Below are 19,046 nucleotides of genomic sequence, written 5' to 3' on the forward strand. Positions count from 1 at the left end.
CATTCAACAATACTAGGATGTGGCAAAATGTTTCAGAGAAAATTGGCAGAGAGATCAAAGAAAAAATAGGGTGAAATAAAATTAGTTAGAAACACCACAAATCAGAATGTACTAGGTTTACATGAAAATTTGTTAATAAAGAACACAGGAATGGGGTAAGGGAACAAGTGAGTAAAATGATGGTTTCAGTACTTGCCCCAGTTGATGGTGCTATTAATGGATAAAGAGATTCTGGTTAAGTACACTACATCTAAAACAGTGTACTATATTATAGAAGTTAGACAAAGCTCAGATCACACTGAAGGCAGATAGGTATTGCAGGATTATGAAGTTATAAAGGGTTCACAAACTTTCTCTCACCGCTGTAGTTTTTACGGCACCAGCATAATATAATCTTAGGTAACAGATATTAAGTTTTTTTCTCTACCTTTGTAGCAACAAATACTGAGTGAAATATAAATAACATACTGTAATTCTTCTAATTCCAGCTAAGAACCTAAAGATTAAATATTTACAGGAGCTTGTTTGTAATTTTTGGTTAAATAATTTTTTGCAAATATATGCTCTACATTATTTAAAACATTTTTAAAACAACATTACACATTGCCACACTGAACATTGGCACCCTGACTGGATGCAGCTGTGAGCTTGCAGAAATGCTAAAGCAACGCAAGATGGATATCACATGCATAGAAGAGACACGTTATAAAGGCCAAAAGTCTTGTAACATCGGTGAAGGATACGAACTAATTTACCAAAGTATGTCCAGCAACAAAGGTATGGCTATCATAGTAGGCGCTGATCTGCGCAGCCATGATGCTGAGGTCCATCAACACTCTGAACACCTCATCTTAGCTGTCATTGACACTGCTGCCCATCAATTACACATTTCTTGGCCTATGCCCCACAAACTGGATGTGATGAAGAGAAAGACTAGTTTTGGATGGAACTAAAAGATTGTGTATCTACATGCCCGCAAGAAGACTTGCTGCTTCTCTGTAGAAACCTAAGTGGACATGTTGCAGGAAGGCTACAATTGTCATGGAGGCAATGGATAAAATACATGAAATTATGATGGACAGCAAGTCCTGGACTTTTCCAAAGCAAATGACCTTGTCATCACCAACCCGCTTTTCAAAAAGTGTGTCAGTTACTTGGTCACCTATGCCAGCGGTGACCACAACAGCCAGAATGATTTTGACCTCGAGCGATGACATGACTTCCCCACTATCATGGACATAAAGGTCATTCCATCTGATTGCCTTACCCCACAACATAAGATGCCCATTGCCGATATGAAGATGAGCAAGCAGGCAAAGAGTGGCAGCAGCATGACAGATCCAGAGAAAATCAAGTTGTAGAAGCTACGAGACCACAAAGTGGTCATCGTTAACCACATCACTTTTCCTCCAATCACCGCAGGCTTGATTGATGCCATATGAACTGCTCTTCACAAGTCCATTACCACTGCTATGAGAATAACCCTAGGCACTACGATACCAGGTTGTCATCGAATTGACAAGCAAGTGTGGCTCTGGATGGAGCAAGTGCAGCAGAAAGTATGGGAAAAGAAGGTGGCTTACAAGAACTGATATGTGCAGAAGACCAATGAAAACTGGCAAAAGTATGTTGCTATAAGAAGAACGGCAAAGAAAGCTGTAGCAGAGGTTAAAGCCAATCACTACCGGGACTTATATGAACAACTGGACACAAAGGCAGGCGAGAAAAACATCTGTCGACTAGCAAAAATGTGTAACCAAAAGAAATTGGCAAAAGCAGGCAAAAGAAATTGAACACATGTGTGTTAAGGACAAAAATGGATGGCAATTGCAGGATGAGCTCAAAATCCTGAAATGCTGGCAGCAGCACTTTGATGAAATCTCTAATGTAGAATTTCCACACCCACCAATTCCTGATGGTTTGGCTAATGCTGGCCCAGTCCTGTGCATTATACCTAAAGAGATTACCAAAGCTATCAGCACCATGAAGAATTTGAAAGCACCTGGCCCAGACAATCTACCAGCTGGTGTCTGGAAGTTGAGAGAACTTCACGGCACAGCAGTTGACTAGCTGACAAACTTCTTCAATGCTATTGTGGACTGTGGCCATGCACCTGCTGACTGGGCCACGAGTATCACAGTTCCCCTCTTCAAGAACAAAGGCGACTTGGCTGATTGCTCCAACTACTAACCAATCCGCCTCCTGTGGCACATAATGAAAATTTTTGAGCGGATCCTCAACCAGTGCCTCCATGACATTGTTGAAATCAGTATCAACCAGGGCAGTTTTGTCAAAGGCCTGAGTATCACCAATGCCATTTTTGCAGCTTGCATGCTCACCACTGAAAAGAAGAAGTCATTACACCTGGCTTTCCTTGACCTAGAAAAAGCTTTTGACCGTGTTCCGCATCAGCTGATATGGTACAAGCTATGTAACCATGGTGTGCCCAAGCTACTCATAAAATGGGTCCAGATGCTTTACATCAATACCAGTAGCCAAGTATTATGCGTTGCCAGCTTTTCCAGCAGCTTTCCTGTGGGGAAGTTGGTGTGCACCAAAGCTCGGCAATATCGTCATTGCTGTTCATTCTTGTCATGGATACCATCACCCAAGACCTGCATCACAGTGACCCCTGGGCCTTGCCCTATGTCAACAATGTCCTGCTCATAGCTACCTCCAGGGAAGAACTGCAGTGCTGTGTCCAGACATGGAATGACAATCTTAGCCAATTTGGTTCGCGCCTCAGTATCAAGAAGACTGACTATCTAGAGAATAGCCCGAGCACCTCTACCATCCAGGTCAGTGGTGAAGATCTAGTGAAGACAAACTCCTTCTGTTATTTAGTATCCTATCTTCAAAGTGATGGCGGCATTAATGAGGTAGTACATGCAAGGGTGAATGCAACATGGCTGCGGTGGAGGGAGATCACTGGAGTGCTCTGTGATAGGCGTATGCCAATTCATCTAAAATCAAAAGTGTATAAAATGATGGTCTGCCAGTAGTATTGTATGGCGCTAAGTGCTGGCCAACCACCAAAAGTACTGAGCGCCCTTTACATGCCATGGAGATGTGCATGTACCATTGGTCATTAGGCATTTCCCTTCTTGACCTCGTCAGCAGTGATACAGTCCAGCAGCAGATGGGCATTGCACCAATAACAGAAAATGTGGGGAAAACACCTACAGTGGTATGGCCATGTTCTACAAGCAGCACCCCACATTGTCACCTGCACTGCCTGCCACTTTAACCTTGATGGCAAATGCCCACATGGAAGACCGAAGCAAAGGTGGCAGGACACAATTAATTCAGACCTGAAAATCATCCAGTTGGACCTGGTTGCTACGTTTGATCATGTGAAATGGTGTTCGTTGATCCAAAAAGCAGACCCTGCACCTGTGGAAAAATGCTAGGATGAAGAAGATATGCTCTACATTATTTATTATATTAAATTGGATTTGAGCAGAAAAAATAATAAACTCTAACTAGTTCTGTGATTTACATGCTTGTTCATGTTGCAACAGATTCCATTTCAGCAATATCATTTTGCTTTAAAAGAAATCCATGGCTAATTTCTCCAAAATCCATATAGTGACTGGCAATTAGAAGACAGGAAATAGGTTCCATTCATGGTCAACAACTTTCTCTTTATACATAAATACAAATAAAGGAGATGGTGAAAGCAGTTGCCTATAATATGGCCATATTTCATTTTACTTATGATAGCTATTTCAAGTCAGAACCCCAACATTTAGTCATAACATGACCCTAAGAATTATTTCACAACTTTTTTTTAAGTTGAGAATGCCTTTTTTTCTTCTCACTTCAGGTTTTTTTTTGTATTTTCTAGAGAGCTTTTACAATAAGACAAAATATACAAACACACAAATACACATATGTACATTTAAAAATATAGCTGTTTTGAGAGAAAATGCCCCTATTAACAATGCCTTGGCACTTCTCCATCTGAAGAGCACCAGATATATAAAATGTTTCTAGTTTTTGAGTTTTCCAACTCAAATAGGTTGCATGATACTTCCCACTTGTATTAAAATAAAGGTTCTAATGAAAGGAGAAAAAAGGAAAAAAAAATAATTGATACAGAAATATAGTATTAGTAAGTAGACAAAGGAATGAGATTTTTCCTCTTTTCTTTTAAAAATGATTAATACATCTAAAAAAATAAAAATTCTGGATAATTAAATCATCCTACCGTACCTTACGAAGACACAGGAATGACTTATCATGGTTAGAAAGCAACCAAGGAGCTCAGACACTATTCTGTGCATCATGGTTGTTGTACTGAGTCTCCAAATACCAAGGAAGCTAAGTTCAGAGGTCCAGGGGTGCAAAAGAAGGTACAGATGGCACAATGTGGTAAGTTAATGATAACATGAGTTCACGTATCTAGGGAGTAGCAATGTCAGAGCTAAAATAATGCCAAATAATCCCCCCAAGATAATTTGCTACACTGTATTAATATATTTAAAGGCATGACCTGCTGATGCAAGGCAAAAAAAAAAACCCTTAGTCAAGACAGAAACAAAGAAAAAAATATGACAGGTTAACTTACATTTTTTTTGTGTGTGATTAATTTTTGCTTCTCAATTATATTGTTCCTCATTCTAAGTGACTTGTTTATATCAGTGGGATTTTTTGGTATTCAAAGATTGCTTAGCAGTAGCGTGTCTCTACAGATATATATTCTGTGTTGCAGGCACAAGTTGCAGAAGGAAGATATGGCAGAGGAACAAGAAAAGCAAGAATCCAAGAACAAAAAGTGGTAACTGTCACCTGAAAATAAGCATATAATTGTATAAGTACTGTATGTTTTTGTGGCCCCTTTAGCTATGAATCTTGGAAAATCAGAGTTGTCACTTTTTGGGATATGGCTTCTAAGGGGGTTTCCCTTGACATTAAGTCCAGTCGTGTCCGACTCTAGGGGGCGGTGCTCATCTCCGTTTCAAAGCCTTGGAGCCGGCGTTGTCCATAGGACACTTCCGGGTCATGTGGCCAGCATGACTCACGGAACGCCGTTACCTTCCCGCCGAAGCGGTACCAATTAATCTACTCACATTTGCATGTTTTCGAACTGCTTGGTGTGCAGAAGCTGGGACGAGCAACGGGAGCTCACCCCGCCGCGCGGTTTCGAACCGCCGACCTTCCGATCGACAGCTCAGCGGTTTAACCCGCAGCGCCACCGCGTCCCTGCTATGGCTTCTAAACCATTCCATAAAATTCTGAAAAAAAAACAAAAACACTTTGGCACTTGGGGTTTGGCAAGCTTCCTACCTCTATTCCCAACTTTAATTAAAACAAAAACAAAAACAAAAACAAAACAAAACAAAACACATATCATGAAAAATGTAGCCATTTTGCCACTATTTTAGTTCTGATTATGTGTCATCAAGTCATTTTTGACTCCTAGAGACCACATAGATTTTCTCCATGACCAATTAAGTTATCTATGTTTCTACCTAGATCAGTATGTGGCATATGGGGTTTTAGTGGCCTGGCATGGCTGCTCTTCTGCTGGCATGAGCCAGCCATCGAATGAGTAAAAGGGGAGAAGCAGCTCACTTTTGGTCTTGAAGGGCAGCTGTGCTGTCACGAGGGCTGATGAACTGACCTGGCTGCTAGCCAGGGCTGGTGTGGTGAGATTCTCAGACAGCAGTCCCTTTGGTCCAGCCTGGTATATAGGTGTTGGGGACTAGAGCCTCTTCAGTTGCTGGGGGACATGCTGACAGTCTAATCTAAAATTTGGAGAGGAAAGGAGAGGGAGAGAAGAGAGAAAGCTTGTGCATGGAATGAATGGAGTGGCTAGAGAGAAAATTTGGAGAGAGAAGTTAAGTGTGCAGAGCACTTGCTGCCTGGTTAGGAAGGGAGAAGAAAGGTCCAGGGGTGGCTTCCCTGGAAGAAGGGCAGTATAGACCCAGAGGGACAAGAGCTCCACCCAAGAACGGGAAGGAGGGACCTGGCTGGCTGCAGGAGGCAGCTTCACCCATGACCCCAGAGGGGAAGGAGGGGATGGATCGGCTGTTGATAGAGAAGCCTGGTCTCTGGGGAAGGACTGGGCAGAAGACCCTGAGAGAGGTTCTTCCCCCCACGGAGAAGCAGTAGGTGTTCGGCTGAGGAGAAAGTCAAGCCACGCTGAGCTCATCACAGTAAATCCCAGCCCATTCCTTTCTTTTCACTCTTGTCAAGCCCAGAAACGGGGTAGAGACAGAGAGAAAGGGGGAAGCAGCAGCAACCTTTTGGGTTATCTTGGTAAACTTTGATTATTTAGCTTAATTGACTTGTGGACTGTCCTTAAGATCATGCTTTCTTGTTTATCTTCTCAGTGTTATCAACGATACATGTGTTTACTTCATTGCATGATTTTTGGTATCGCATCCCAATGCCCACTTTGATGGTAAAGAGCAGTGCATAACATTTAAAAATAAAGGAATTAAAAATAAGATATCTAGTAAGGTATGGGGATAGAAACACTGCACTGCCTCTTGTAATCTCAATATAAACTGAGGATATGGGAAAAAAATAAGGATTTATATAGATTATGGATGCAGAATTGTTCTCCTCAGTAAAGCTAGCAGAATGCAAACAAGAATATGTAAATAAAGGGGACAGGGAAAAAAAAAACATTATTGAGGAAGAAAAAACTAGTATAGATTTTAATTCCCAGGAAAATCTCGCAGTTAGCTTAATCTCTGACATGATGACAGCATTTGAGGCATATCACAAGATTTTTTTTTTATTATAAAAGACATATAGCCTGAGAGATTGACATTTGTGATCTCAATTGACTGTGCAAACATCAGTAAGGGCAGTAACTAATGAACCTTCAAACATCACTGCCACAGTTCCTTAGCCTATTTTTAAAAAAGGAATTTTAGTCATCAAAAATAAATCTATCATGAATTCTATGTAGCAAGTATAGGCTGCAGAAGAAAGTTATTGGATGGTAATAAAAGAAGCTAGAATTCAGAAGCAAAAAGGAGCTGTAGTTTGATCTGCTGGCAGCCCTAGAACAATAGGTCACAGATAAAGCAGCATAAAGGTATTCCTTGTTTAGCAACCACAACTGGGACCGGCAACTTGGTTGCTAAGTGATGCAGTTGCGAAGTGGAAAATCATGTGACTGCGACTGTGCTTACGATTTTACTTCAGCTATCCTTTTGATGCACTCTCCTGCCCTTTGGAATGTTCACCCTGGAGCTGGGATAATTAGCAAGAAGAGAATTAAACGAAGAGAGTGTAAATTTGTATTTACACTCATTGGAGAAGGAGGGATTACAAGAGAGTAAGGAGGCACACAATGGGCAATGGACATCAGAAGGAATGTGCTAGTGCCAGCTGTTTGCCTAGAGTGCTCATGGCTCTGAGCCCCTAGAAGCAAACAAAAGCAGAAGGTGTGAAAGTGATTAAAGTCTTGTCAGTTAAAGGCAGCATCTGGGAGTTGGCTAATTAAGGTCACAGAACTGAGCTTGTTAACTTGCGGTTAGCATCTTTTGGGGAAGTGCTGCTCTGTGGAGAAACGCAGCTCAGGAAGAGATTGCTTGTTTAAGCAACCTCCCCACTCTGCTAGGGGGAAAGAAAAACAGGTCAGGCACAGGACAACACATATTAACTGATTGTAATGGTGAACACGTGACTGAGAGAGAAACACTGCAAAGGTTGTAAATCTGGGCATTGGTCACAAAGTTACTTTTTCATCACCACTGTAATGTTGAACAGTCACTGCCCAAGGCAGTCGCTAAGTGAGGTCTACCTGTATGCCAGATCTCCGACTGCTTTTGTGCTGGGTGGCAAAATGTGTCTTGCATTAGTTCCATATGAAAATGAATTCTTAATATATTTAGATTATGATAAAGATTTCTATATTAAATGTTAGGAAGAGACAGGAATTCTTCTGCCTCATCTAGTTGAACTAAATTTCTCCACCACAAATGCTATTTAAATTGTCAAGTGCACAATATATTGGCTTTATTTTATTTATTTATTTTATTTTCTATCCTGCCTTTATTATTTTTATTAATAACTCAAGGCAGGGAACATACCTAATACTCCCTCCTCCTCCTCTTTTCCCCACAACAACAACCCTGTGAGGTAAGTTGGGCTAAGAGAGTGTGACTAGCCCAAGGTCACCCAGCCGGCTTTCATGCCTAAGGCGGGACTAGAACTCACAGTCTCCTGGTTTCAGATCCTACAGATTTGGAATGATGGAACTAAATCATTTTTATAAAGTACATACTCTTTATATAATAATATAATTAGAGGTAGAAACAAGTTTGGGAAAGCATGCAGGGCAAGGCCTCTTGAATTCTTTCCAATTTCTTTATTAGCAGTGGCCCTAACTCTGTATTTTTTTCTGTCGAATGAAGTAACTTGTTGCATCTGCTCTTGTGTTGTGTCTGCATCTGTGTGTACATCAAGCAGCACAAGGTGAGCACAAATGCTTTGCTCTGGGCCATGTGAGCGGAGGGAGGAGTTAAGGGGCCTATGGGGCAGCCAGCAGTGTTCCAAGTCACAGTCCATCAGAGTCCCCCATAGGGATATGCTTGAGAAATGTTTTCTGGAACATTTTCTCCACAACCCCAAGAAAGATTTGGCTTATTTTTTTGTTGGCTTATGAGTTTGCCAGCTTTTCCTATATCAAAATTTTGACTCATTCCATTCTGTTTTTGAAGAGCTAGCCAGCTGGTGGACAGAAAGATGGAGAGAGTTTTGATACCCTTTTCTTTCTAGCATTATCTTGGGATGGAAATATATTTTTTAAAAAAATGTGTTTTATAAATGTCAGGAATTACAAATACACCATGACAGTTTTACAGAAGTTATGATCTAGTTATCTACTATAGCTATGTAGCAACAGTAATGTTTACATGAGAGAGTATATTAGTATCCCCAGTATTCTCAGTTTTCATTACTTTTTATTATCTGTTACAATTCATCTTTATTCTGAATATATCTGGTTCTTTTCCTATGAAGAACTAAAACTTTGCTTTTTAAATAAAATAAATTAAGAGATTATGGTTAATGTTATTTTGAACTACTTCTGCAACAAGAAAGGCTAAACCTGAAAAGTAGTTTTGCAAGGAAAAAGTTTGTGTAGATTTTTTAAACTAGTCCTTAACAACAAATTACCCCTAAAGAAAATGATGTCACTGACAATAAATATATAACATACTGCCATTGACTTAAAATACCTCAGAAAAAGAACTTAATAACAGCTGAACCAATGATATACTAACCATGATATTCTTAGAAATTGGGTGTCCAAAACAGAATACGTAAAATAGAAAATAAAAAATAAAAATGGAGTGAAGGCATTTAATCTAGCGCAACTGGAAAGCAAAGGATGTGACCTTTAAAGCTTCTGCGTTTGTTGCAGCATGCGTACTGAGATATTATGATTAAACCAGCAATGTGGCTGAATTTTAATTTCATGCTCGGAGATGCTAATATTAGCCTAATCCTGGCTAGAACTTAACTGTATGCCAGTGCTATATGTCTGTCTATCATCACCAATGCTTTTATGCCACTTTTTCTGACTCTGAGACTTACAGCACAACATGTAATACATAACACTAATTAGCAAATTATCAAAATAAACAAATATATCAAAGTATAATCAACATAAAAATTATGTCAATTAATATAAAAAAACCGCAGACTGTTTGGATTGACAGGCTACATAATTTCCCATCAAATTCCCTTAAGTGCTGGAATTTCTCGTATAATGCCCATTTGTGCCACTTCATCCTCTGATTTTTCCCTGGAACTCACAGATGTCCCGTCGCCCTAACCCTAACCCATTTTTTCATGGTAATGGGTGGTTTGCTAAAAAGGAAACTGCAAACCACCAGCAGCCCTGTATTTTCTTTCCCTAGAAAGGAATAAGGGACTATCCCTTATATCTAAGGGACAATCCTAAAAAGCCAAAGCAGAGGAAAAAGGGGATCCCAGCTCTACCTACAGATCTTCAAAGCAGGGGGGAAAATTCTACTTCCTTGAAGCACTCATACTATTTCACTATACCACCCTAAAATAATTCCTGTTTGCTAGCACAAAGAGAATCTCCTCTTTAGTTTTGCTCTATATCCAAATCTCCTAGCAGAGACATTCAACTAGACTGCCATCTTCACTTTGGGAGTGAGACTAATTGTAGATCACAGGGCTGTGACATCCAGCTTATTTTGATACTTTTATCTGATTTTTTCTCTTTTCTCCTCATTTTTCCACATGCAATTATAATCCTGGAAAGCTTAAAAGTTTGCTCACTATATATTGTGACATTTCGTCTAGTCCTAGCCTAGTATTGCCTAATTCTGGATTCTGGAGCTTTTCCCCCTTCTTTTTTTTTCTATGTTTGTTTTTTATTTACATAACAATTTGATTTCATATTAATTATTCTGAACATTAAAAAATACAAGTATTGTTCATTCTACGTTGCTTATGTAGTTTTGTCTGGGTGGTCATGTTTCGCCTAAATTATATATGCTTTTAAATATTGTAAGCTGCCCAGAGTTTTTTTGGAATTAGGTAAAGGTAAAGGTTTCCCTTGACATTAAGTCCAGTCATGTCTGACTCTAGGGGGCGATGGTCATCTCCGTTTCAAAGCCGAAGAGCCGGCGTTTGTCCGTGGACACTTCCGTGGTCATGTGGCCCGCATGGCTACATGGAACGCCGTTACCTGCCCGCCAAAGCGGTAGCTATTAATCTACTCACATTTGCATGTTTTCGAACTGCTAGGTTGGCAGGAGCTGGGACTAGCAACAGGAGCTCACCCCGTCACGCAGATTCGAACAGCCAACCTTCCGATCGGCAAGCTCAGCAGCTCAGCGGTTTAACCCGCAGCGCCACTGCGTCCCTTGTTTTGGAATTAGGCAGCCATGAAATCCCCTAACTTCCTAAAATGTGCTCCATTTCTAGAGTCAAATGATACACAGAAACCTCTCTTTAAAAAGACCTGTTCAGTCTAGCTATACCTGTATGTATAATGCTTCCATAATGGTTAGCTGGAGTCCTGGGTGATACCTGTGCCCCACAGAGTATTATCCAATGAACTCCACCTGTCAATGGAACTTTTGCAATTAGCAGAAGGCACGGGTGAGAGGTCATTCCACCTCCTCTGCACACATCCTCAACATCTGCTAGAGTGAACTGAAAGAACCTTTTAAGCAGATGTTAGAGCAATGTAGGAGGGGTGAAGGGAAAGGCAAGTGGGAGAAACCCTACCATGTGAGTCAAGATCTCCTCACGTAACACATTCTATCTACAGGGATATCTAGTTTTGTATAGTATATGTTGCAATTTTGTTCCAGAATTGGAAGAACAAAGCATAGAGCCATGTTATACAAGTTAATCTGAAACCCAGAGTTATTCAACTAAACAGGAAACCATTTGTGAGCTTCTTAAAAATGAGTATCAGTTGTAATTACAAAGGCAACATGTTTCTAGATGGTGTACCCTAAAACTAATTAACACTGTAAAGAAATTTAGATATGGGGTAATTTAATGATCTAATAAACTCAGTTTGCATTAAATAACATCTGTATTCTGCACTCATAAGAATTCTTGTCAAGTACAGAAGTGGAAAATTGTAAAAAAATGGTTTTCTAAATAATAGAATCATTACGTTGTAAATATAGAATGCACACATAGGAACAAAGACTACCTATTGGACACTTTTCTCATATCAGAGCCTAAGTAAATGTCCATCTCCAAAAAATAATTTCTTGGTTATAAACACTAGTTTGGTATTTGGTCATTTGATGCTTTTCTAGTTTAATAGTTATGAAAGAAAAAACTTCTTTTAAAACAACAAAATAAAGTTAGTTAAGGTTGTTGGAGAATTTCACTTGGTCTACCTTTTAAGAGAATTGATCTAATTTTCCAGCCTACTACACAGTTATCCACATTTTACTACATTTTGCAACCCAGCTCCACATTTTTTTTTGAGATCTTGCACTATAGTGCTCTGCTTAAGAAAGATGTATATTAGAGTATATTATGAACAAAAGTATGTGCACAGAATGAGGGGAAGAACGGATGCTTGAGTGTATATCAAACAGAAATGGACACAATTTACACTGATCTCTACATCTCTAATTCAAATCAGACTTTTGTTATATACATTAGGGGCTCTTCAGGGCTTCAAATTTGAAGGCAAAAAGGTAGTTCAGAGCACAGGGGCACATGAACACAGCACCTGTCTGCAGCTCCTTAAAGTAGCCATGCTTTTTCCTAAGACTGCATGGTTCTGTATTTCAACAGGATGGAAGTGATTTGTCTTTAGCAGTTGGAATTTATATTTATAGACATTTACTTGCTCCTCCTTCCCAGAAAGATTTGGGTGAATATTTATCATAATCTGACCCTCATATGACCCAATTTGCATATCTAAAACTCCCTATTATATAATCTAGCCATGTAAGCTAGACCAGCTACATTTTATTTCTCCCCTGGTCCAATCAAAGTATTCCTAAACTCAAAAGTTTTCAGTGATTTTATACAATTGGTTTAGTTAATTGTATTGCCTTAATATTGGATTAAATGCTGTTAACTATACATAGGCTCTGATATATTAATACTTTGCAACTAATCAATTTAAGAAGTGAAATGTAGTTTGTTAGCTATGTTAAGTTATTGATGTAAGAAAGGCACTTGTGTAGATACTCTTTATTATTTTCTGTAATAGGAAATTGAATTGGTAAGTCCTTACAAGACTTTAGCAATAATGAGGTCATGAGAAACAAGGAAATGACATTAAAAGTCAGTTTAGAATTATTCAAAATAAACATAATTAAATATATCAGCATATTCTGTGAAAACCAAGATAGAAAAAATCTTTAGCAAAGCCCACTTTGATGTATAGTTAACAAGGCAAACTTTATTACTTAAAATACAACTCCTGAGATCTAATGCAATATATTAAACCATCTTTCCACCTTTTGGATAGAATCTGGTTCTTCTGCCCCCACCCCCCGCCCCAAATATATGAAAATATGGAAGAGATAGCACAACTAATATCAGAAACAGCCAGCAAGATGGGACAGTAAAATTTCATCAACATCCATCATACTATCTTGATCCATTATCATGTCCCAGCATCAAATAGCTTTGCTGTGTCAATGTAAGTCCCAAACACTTTATCCTGTTTATAATTGCTGATGAGCAGTAATAAGGTTTCTATGCCTCAGCTCCTGTACGTTCCACTTCAGTGCCTACCTATTAGGTAATAACTTTTATTTACAGCCTCGCTTCATGTGCCATTCCATTAGTACAACTGAGAACTGAGCAGACAAAGGAAAAAAAAAAGTGTCATTAATGGGTACTGTCACTGACAGGACTGATGATGTACATTACACTTCTGTACTATTACTACATGTCTAATAGTGAAGGCACAGGGATAGCCGGATTTGTAACATAGTGTCCTCCACCAGTCAAATACTAAACAGTTAATTAAAGAGCACCTTAAAAGTCAACTGAACAAGACTTTCTTAGTTGTTTTTCTTTCTTTTCGAAGCTAACTTGTTTTTTTTTTTAATAAACACAAGAGTTTTACTATTGCAGAGCAACAGACTAACTAATGGTATGACCAGAAATTTTTGCCCTTGTTGGTTATGTGTAATAAAATGGAACAGGAAAAGAAAAAGTTTAAACATACAGTTAATTTCAATAAACTAGTCAATGAATTTGGTATTTCCATTATACTTACTTCCCAACATTTCAAAGCAAAATCTCGCCTTCATAAGTGTTAAAGGCTCAATCACTGCTGCCACCCACAATCTACATAAATACTACCTAACAGTTAAAGGATAATTATTATGGAATTATATCTTCTGCACTTTATACAGGCAGTCCTTGCTTAACAACCCTAACTGGGACCAGAATTTCTGCTGCCAAGTGAAGTGTTGTTAGGTGAAACATCACGTGACCATGCTGCTTAGCGACGGCAGCTCTGGTTGTCCTGGTTGGAGTTGTTAGGTGAGGACCATGCCGTCATTAGGTGAGGACCTCATGCTTCTTCTGCCCGGCGCAAACTGCTGGCTTTGTCCTGCTGCCTCCTCCCCAGCCAGGCCCAGTGAGCTCCCTTCAGCAGATGAGGCTCCACCACCCTGCTGCACTTGCCTCTGCTTCAACTCCCTCCACCTGCCTATCTCTGTCACCTCTGCCCTTTTGGCTGCCCTTCACTCTGCCGCTGCCTACCCCTGTTGCTCCCTGCCACCCCCAGCTGACCTTTGCTGTCTTCTTCCTCCCACTGCTGGCCTGGGATCCAGATGCTGGGCAAAGGCACGGCTCCAGGGCCAACAGCGCTGCGCCAGGCCTCGCACAGCCCTGAAAGCCGCCACCTTTGCCCGGGGAGCTGCTGCCCACACCACTGCCCTGCCTCCTCCCTGGCTGGGCCTGGCAATCTTTCTTTGGCAGACAAGGCTCTGCTGCACAGCCATGCGCATCCCAGAGCCGCACCCTTGCCCAGTACCTGAATCCAAACCCAGCAGTAGGAGAAAGAAGACAGCGAAGGTCAGCTGGGGGCAGCAGGGGTAGGCAGTAGCAGCAGAGTGCAGGGCAGCCAAAAGGCCAGACATGGGGGGAAATAGGTAGGTGGGGAGAGTTAAAGCACTTTCTGTGGTTGTAAATGTGGGCCAATTGCCAAGTGCCCAAATTTTGATCACATGCCCACAGGGGTGCTGTAACAGCTGTAACTTTGAGGATCAGATGTTACTACCACTCGTTTAGTGCCACTGTAACTTCAAATGGTCGCTAAATGAATGGTCATTAAGTGAGGACTACCTATAAAAAGCTTGTCTGGATAAAATGAATTTCCTTGCAGGAAGAAGCTACAAATTAATTATAGTTAAAATGGGGTAAACCACACATTACCTGTCAGCACATATAATTAAATCAAGAATTAAAATTTATTAAACTATACTAATCAATCTTCTGTTACAAAAGGCAAGATATAAATCTGATAAACAAACAAACAAAACCAAACAAATAATCTCTAGAAGTCATGGCTACCAAATCACAGACAAATGAACATTGCACACACACACACACACACCAAGCAATAATATATAATATTTGAACATTTTAATGTCTTCAAGATATCATGGACATCTAAATTACTAGTAGTTAGGGGACAGTGAAAGGAAGAAATTGAATTTTCTTCCTGCACTAACCAGACCTCAATAGGCAAGACTAATGTGAGTTTAACATGCCTGTTTTATGTACAAAATCATATTAAAGCTAAATGTTCCACTGCATTTTTATTTACCTTTCCCTTAACATACTTTTATTTGATGCCAACTAATATATCAGAACACTGTCACTATTTTTAAACCACTTAAATGTGTTTTCATCATCCTGCCTGCTAATTTATTCTCCACCTCTACTTAGGATGCACTACATAAATATAACTATAATCCAATGACATGTCAATTTTCAAGTCTGTAAACTCTCAAGATTATTCTACTGTCCAAGCTCTATCAAAATCTATATGCAAAAGTGAATGGGGATTACTGTTATATTAAATGCTTGCATCTCCTACCCATTTGTTTCTGGGGGCAATCTGGCATACAGAAAGGTTTCACAATGCCAAGAAACTTTATCTTATCTATCTTAATATCAAGGGATAACTGCTGCTTGCTGCCACATCTTGATGGTCCATGTCAGTTATTATTCTTTGCACTTGGTTTGGAAGAGTTATTTATTTATCTTATTTATATACTGCCATAATCCTTACAGACTTAAGGCAATTCAATCTTATGCATCCCAAATGAAGTATCAACAAAAATATCATGGATTGGTTTTATTTTTGTACAGAAATTTTACCACCTCTGCCCCCAAATAAACAAAAGCCGTTTACATTCTAGCACTACTTAAAAACTAAAAGTGCCCAGGGAATCTGCACTGAGTTTCAATGTTAACACTGCATTTCCTTGAAATGCCCTAGAATACTAAAGGTCCTTCTATATCTGAAACAGAATATACTGAATTTACTATTTTGCCCTAGAACTGACATTAGTACAAATGTCTCACAAATCTGTTTTTAGGTATTTTCCATTTTCACTACTTACAAGATGATGCAGGTTTCTCAAAGATAGTAGCCTTAATGTTCTTTTATAATAAACTTATACTAGCATTTAGGGGTTCTTCCCTCACTGGGTACTGTCATGGATTATATGGGGTGCCTTAGAGTAGCTGTTGTATCATGTCTTAGCATGATTAATTAATAAATGAAGGTTATTAAGTTATTATTTTGATGGTGGTGGTGATGTTTTTTATCCCACCTCTTTTATATATAACTCAAGGCAGTGAACATACCTAATCCTGCTGCCTCCTATTTTCCCCACAACAACCCTGTGAGGTGGGTTGGGTTGAGAGAGAGTGACTGGCCTGAAGTCACTCCTTCCAACTCCAACCAACTTCAGATTGTGGAGTTGAAGGTTGAGTGTAATTTGAATTCTACAATCTTTTCTGATCATATAAAAAAAGATTGTACATAAACAATTCTCAGGAATGTTGTTCTGTGTGACTGCTGACTGAAACTTACTTGTTGGGTTTCAGCATTTTTTTAAAAAAGACATCTATCACAGCAGCTGCAGTCACCTATTCAACCCTTGGATCTTGATAAAACTATACTGGGATGGGAAATACTTGGATGGGAAAGTACCAGGAAATTACAGGGCTTTAAGAATGAGAAGTTAAAAAACATCCCAGAAGAATGCAAACCACTTTAATACTGTTGTGAAGAAAACAACATGGATATGTCCATGTAGTGATTAGGAGTTAAGTTCAACACAAACTTTATTTTTATCTTCAGTTTACAGACTTGCTGAGGCAGGCCATGTGATATCAAGGTGAATCTTCACTCCCTATTATTTATTTTGCCATGCTGGAGAACATTACAAATCATTGCTTCCCACCTCACCCTGTAATGAATGGTTTGTCTGGTGAGTTCAGAAGCCAATGGTGCATCTCCTAATGAGTAATATGTGAGATAACTTCTGAAGCGTTTTATCCAGCAAGCAGTTTGCATCATTTGAGACTATGGGCATCAGACAAATAAGCAAAAGGCGCTTGTGCCCTTTTGATTATGGAAGCTGCAGTGCAACTCACAGTGTTAGTGCTGGCTTTGCACATATTTTATCCTTTCTCCTCCAGAGGGAAGGATGAGGGCTGGTTGAATCTGATCTTATTGATGCTCCCATAGGAAAACTTGCAGGATTAGTTTCTGCTGACTTTGCCCTCTTTTCACTTTCAATTGTAAATGATAAAGCACAGATGAAATGAGATGTGATGGCTTGCAATGGCAGGAACAAGGTTTTCATGAATGAGATCTTGCTCTAGGCCAGCTGAATAGCCTAGTGAACTGGACATTATCCAGCCCTTTCATAATATATTCTTTTAAAAATAAAATTTACCTGAATCACAAGATCTTTTGGTTGCTGTGGTTAAAGAAACATGAGCTGTATCTGTGCATGGCCCACCTAGAAATAGAAATCAATCAGTTAATTCCAGTGATATTACAGTAGCATTTCAACAGTGATAATCCAGAGCAAGACTGTTTCTTAGGTAGTTAATACTGGCTGCCTGAATCCCAACATAAATATTGTGAGAATGGATAAAGGAAAGGATAAACAGTGATAAGGCTGCTGGAGTTTTCTGTTTCTCCACTAGCCATTCCAAAGACATAAGAAACCCAACTTCATGACTCCAGTATGGCTTCGAACATCTCCCCTCCCTCTTATTTACATTTGGTAAATAAAATTCATGGTTAACCAAAGTCTAGAAATTGTTAAGTAGATCAGGGGTCAACAAACTTTTTAGGTGACAGACATCATTATGCACTTTCATATAACACTGTGGATGCCAATAAAACAAATGAAATGAAAATTAGAACATTTACATTTTAAAACAGTAAAAACTAAGTATGTTCCAAATCTCATTAGGTTTCTTATGAACAGAAATTTCAAACATTTAACTGAAAAAAGATAAATGATTATCACCACCACCACCACCAAAATGCTTTACTAATATTGTTTTGGACCCAGGATACTGTGGGTGCCATAGCGCCCACAGGCAGCACCCCTTTGCTGACCTTGAAGTAGAAACAATAAGACCTGATAAGGTTGACATGCTACAGACCCCACTGCTTTAAGCAATTTCATCTAGTGGGACTCAGGAGACATTCCTTCTCTATTGGTGCTTCTGTCCTTTGGAACAGCATTCCCCTGGGAACTGGCTGGCCCTGACCCTGCCTGCCTTTTAGAAGGCATTATAAACCTGATTCTTTCCTCAGGCATTGAGTTTGGGAGTGGTATGGCCTGTTTGATGTGTTTTTTCCCAGCACTTCATATATTCTGTTTTGTTCTGGGTTTTTTTTTAAGCCTTTCAATTATATGGTTTTTATGGAATTTAGTGTTATTTGGCATTCTACATTGCCCTGAGTTGTGTGCTGAGTAGCCAGCTATATATATTGATTAAATAAATAACTAAATAGGGGAAGAAGAGAATTTAAGAAAAAGAAATAAGGCTTAATCAACGCATACCAAAACATGATTGTTAAACCTCTGATAGCAATTACCCACACTTCCCCCCAAAAAAAGGACTTGAGAAGCATGGCAATAATTCGAAATTATAAGCAATCATATAGTAAACTAATACTCGGGGTGTTTTAAGTTCCATTTGGGTATAAACACAAATACATGGCCTATTTCCATGACTCTCAATGTGTTGAAACTATGGTTCAGAATCAGGCTGAACTAATCTCCAGTTGAGAATACCACATATGAAGCAATCATCTGTATGCTGATACATCTACAGAATTCAGATTGTGAATGTTGCTAGGAGAACAGTGTTTCTGAATGCCTGCAGTAAAACCCAGGTTTACAGTTATAAGTCGGTCATCAAGACATCACTGAAAAGCTGAGACTTTGGTAGGCTGAGAAGCACTAGCCTATCAACCTACTGTTGCCAACACAATTTTTAAAAAAAGATTTATTGTACTCTCATATTCTTTCTTAATTAACATGACATTTGCA

At 39.4% G+C, this 19,046-nt stretch overlaps 1 protein-coding gene across 1 annotated transcript in view; it reads right to left on the minus strand.

Annotated features, from left to right (window-relative positions):
* The window catches only part of ZFAND3 (zinc finger AN1-type containing 3), a 147,882-nt gene that overhangs the window by 23,517 nt on the left and 105,319 nt on the right, over positions 1–19,046 (minus strand). Inside the window, exon 5 of the mRNA XM_063304872.1 lies at positions 17,427–17,492. Coding sequence (XP_063160942.1) covers positions 17,427–17,492 — 66 coding nt within the window. The remainder of the gene's footprint in view (positions 1–17,426; positions 17,493–19,046) is intronic.

The sequence above is a fragment of the Candoia aspera genome, chromosome 1 (genome assembly GCF_035149785.1).
Source record: "Candoia aspera isolate rCanAsp1 chromosome 1, rCanAsp1.hap2, whole genome shotgun sequence".
In the NCBI taxonomy this organism is placed as follows: Eukaryota; Metazoa; Chordata; class Lepidosauria; order Squamata; family Boidae; genus Candoia; species Candoia aspera.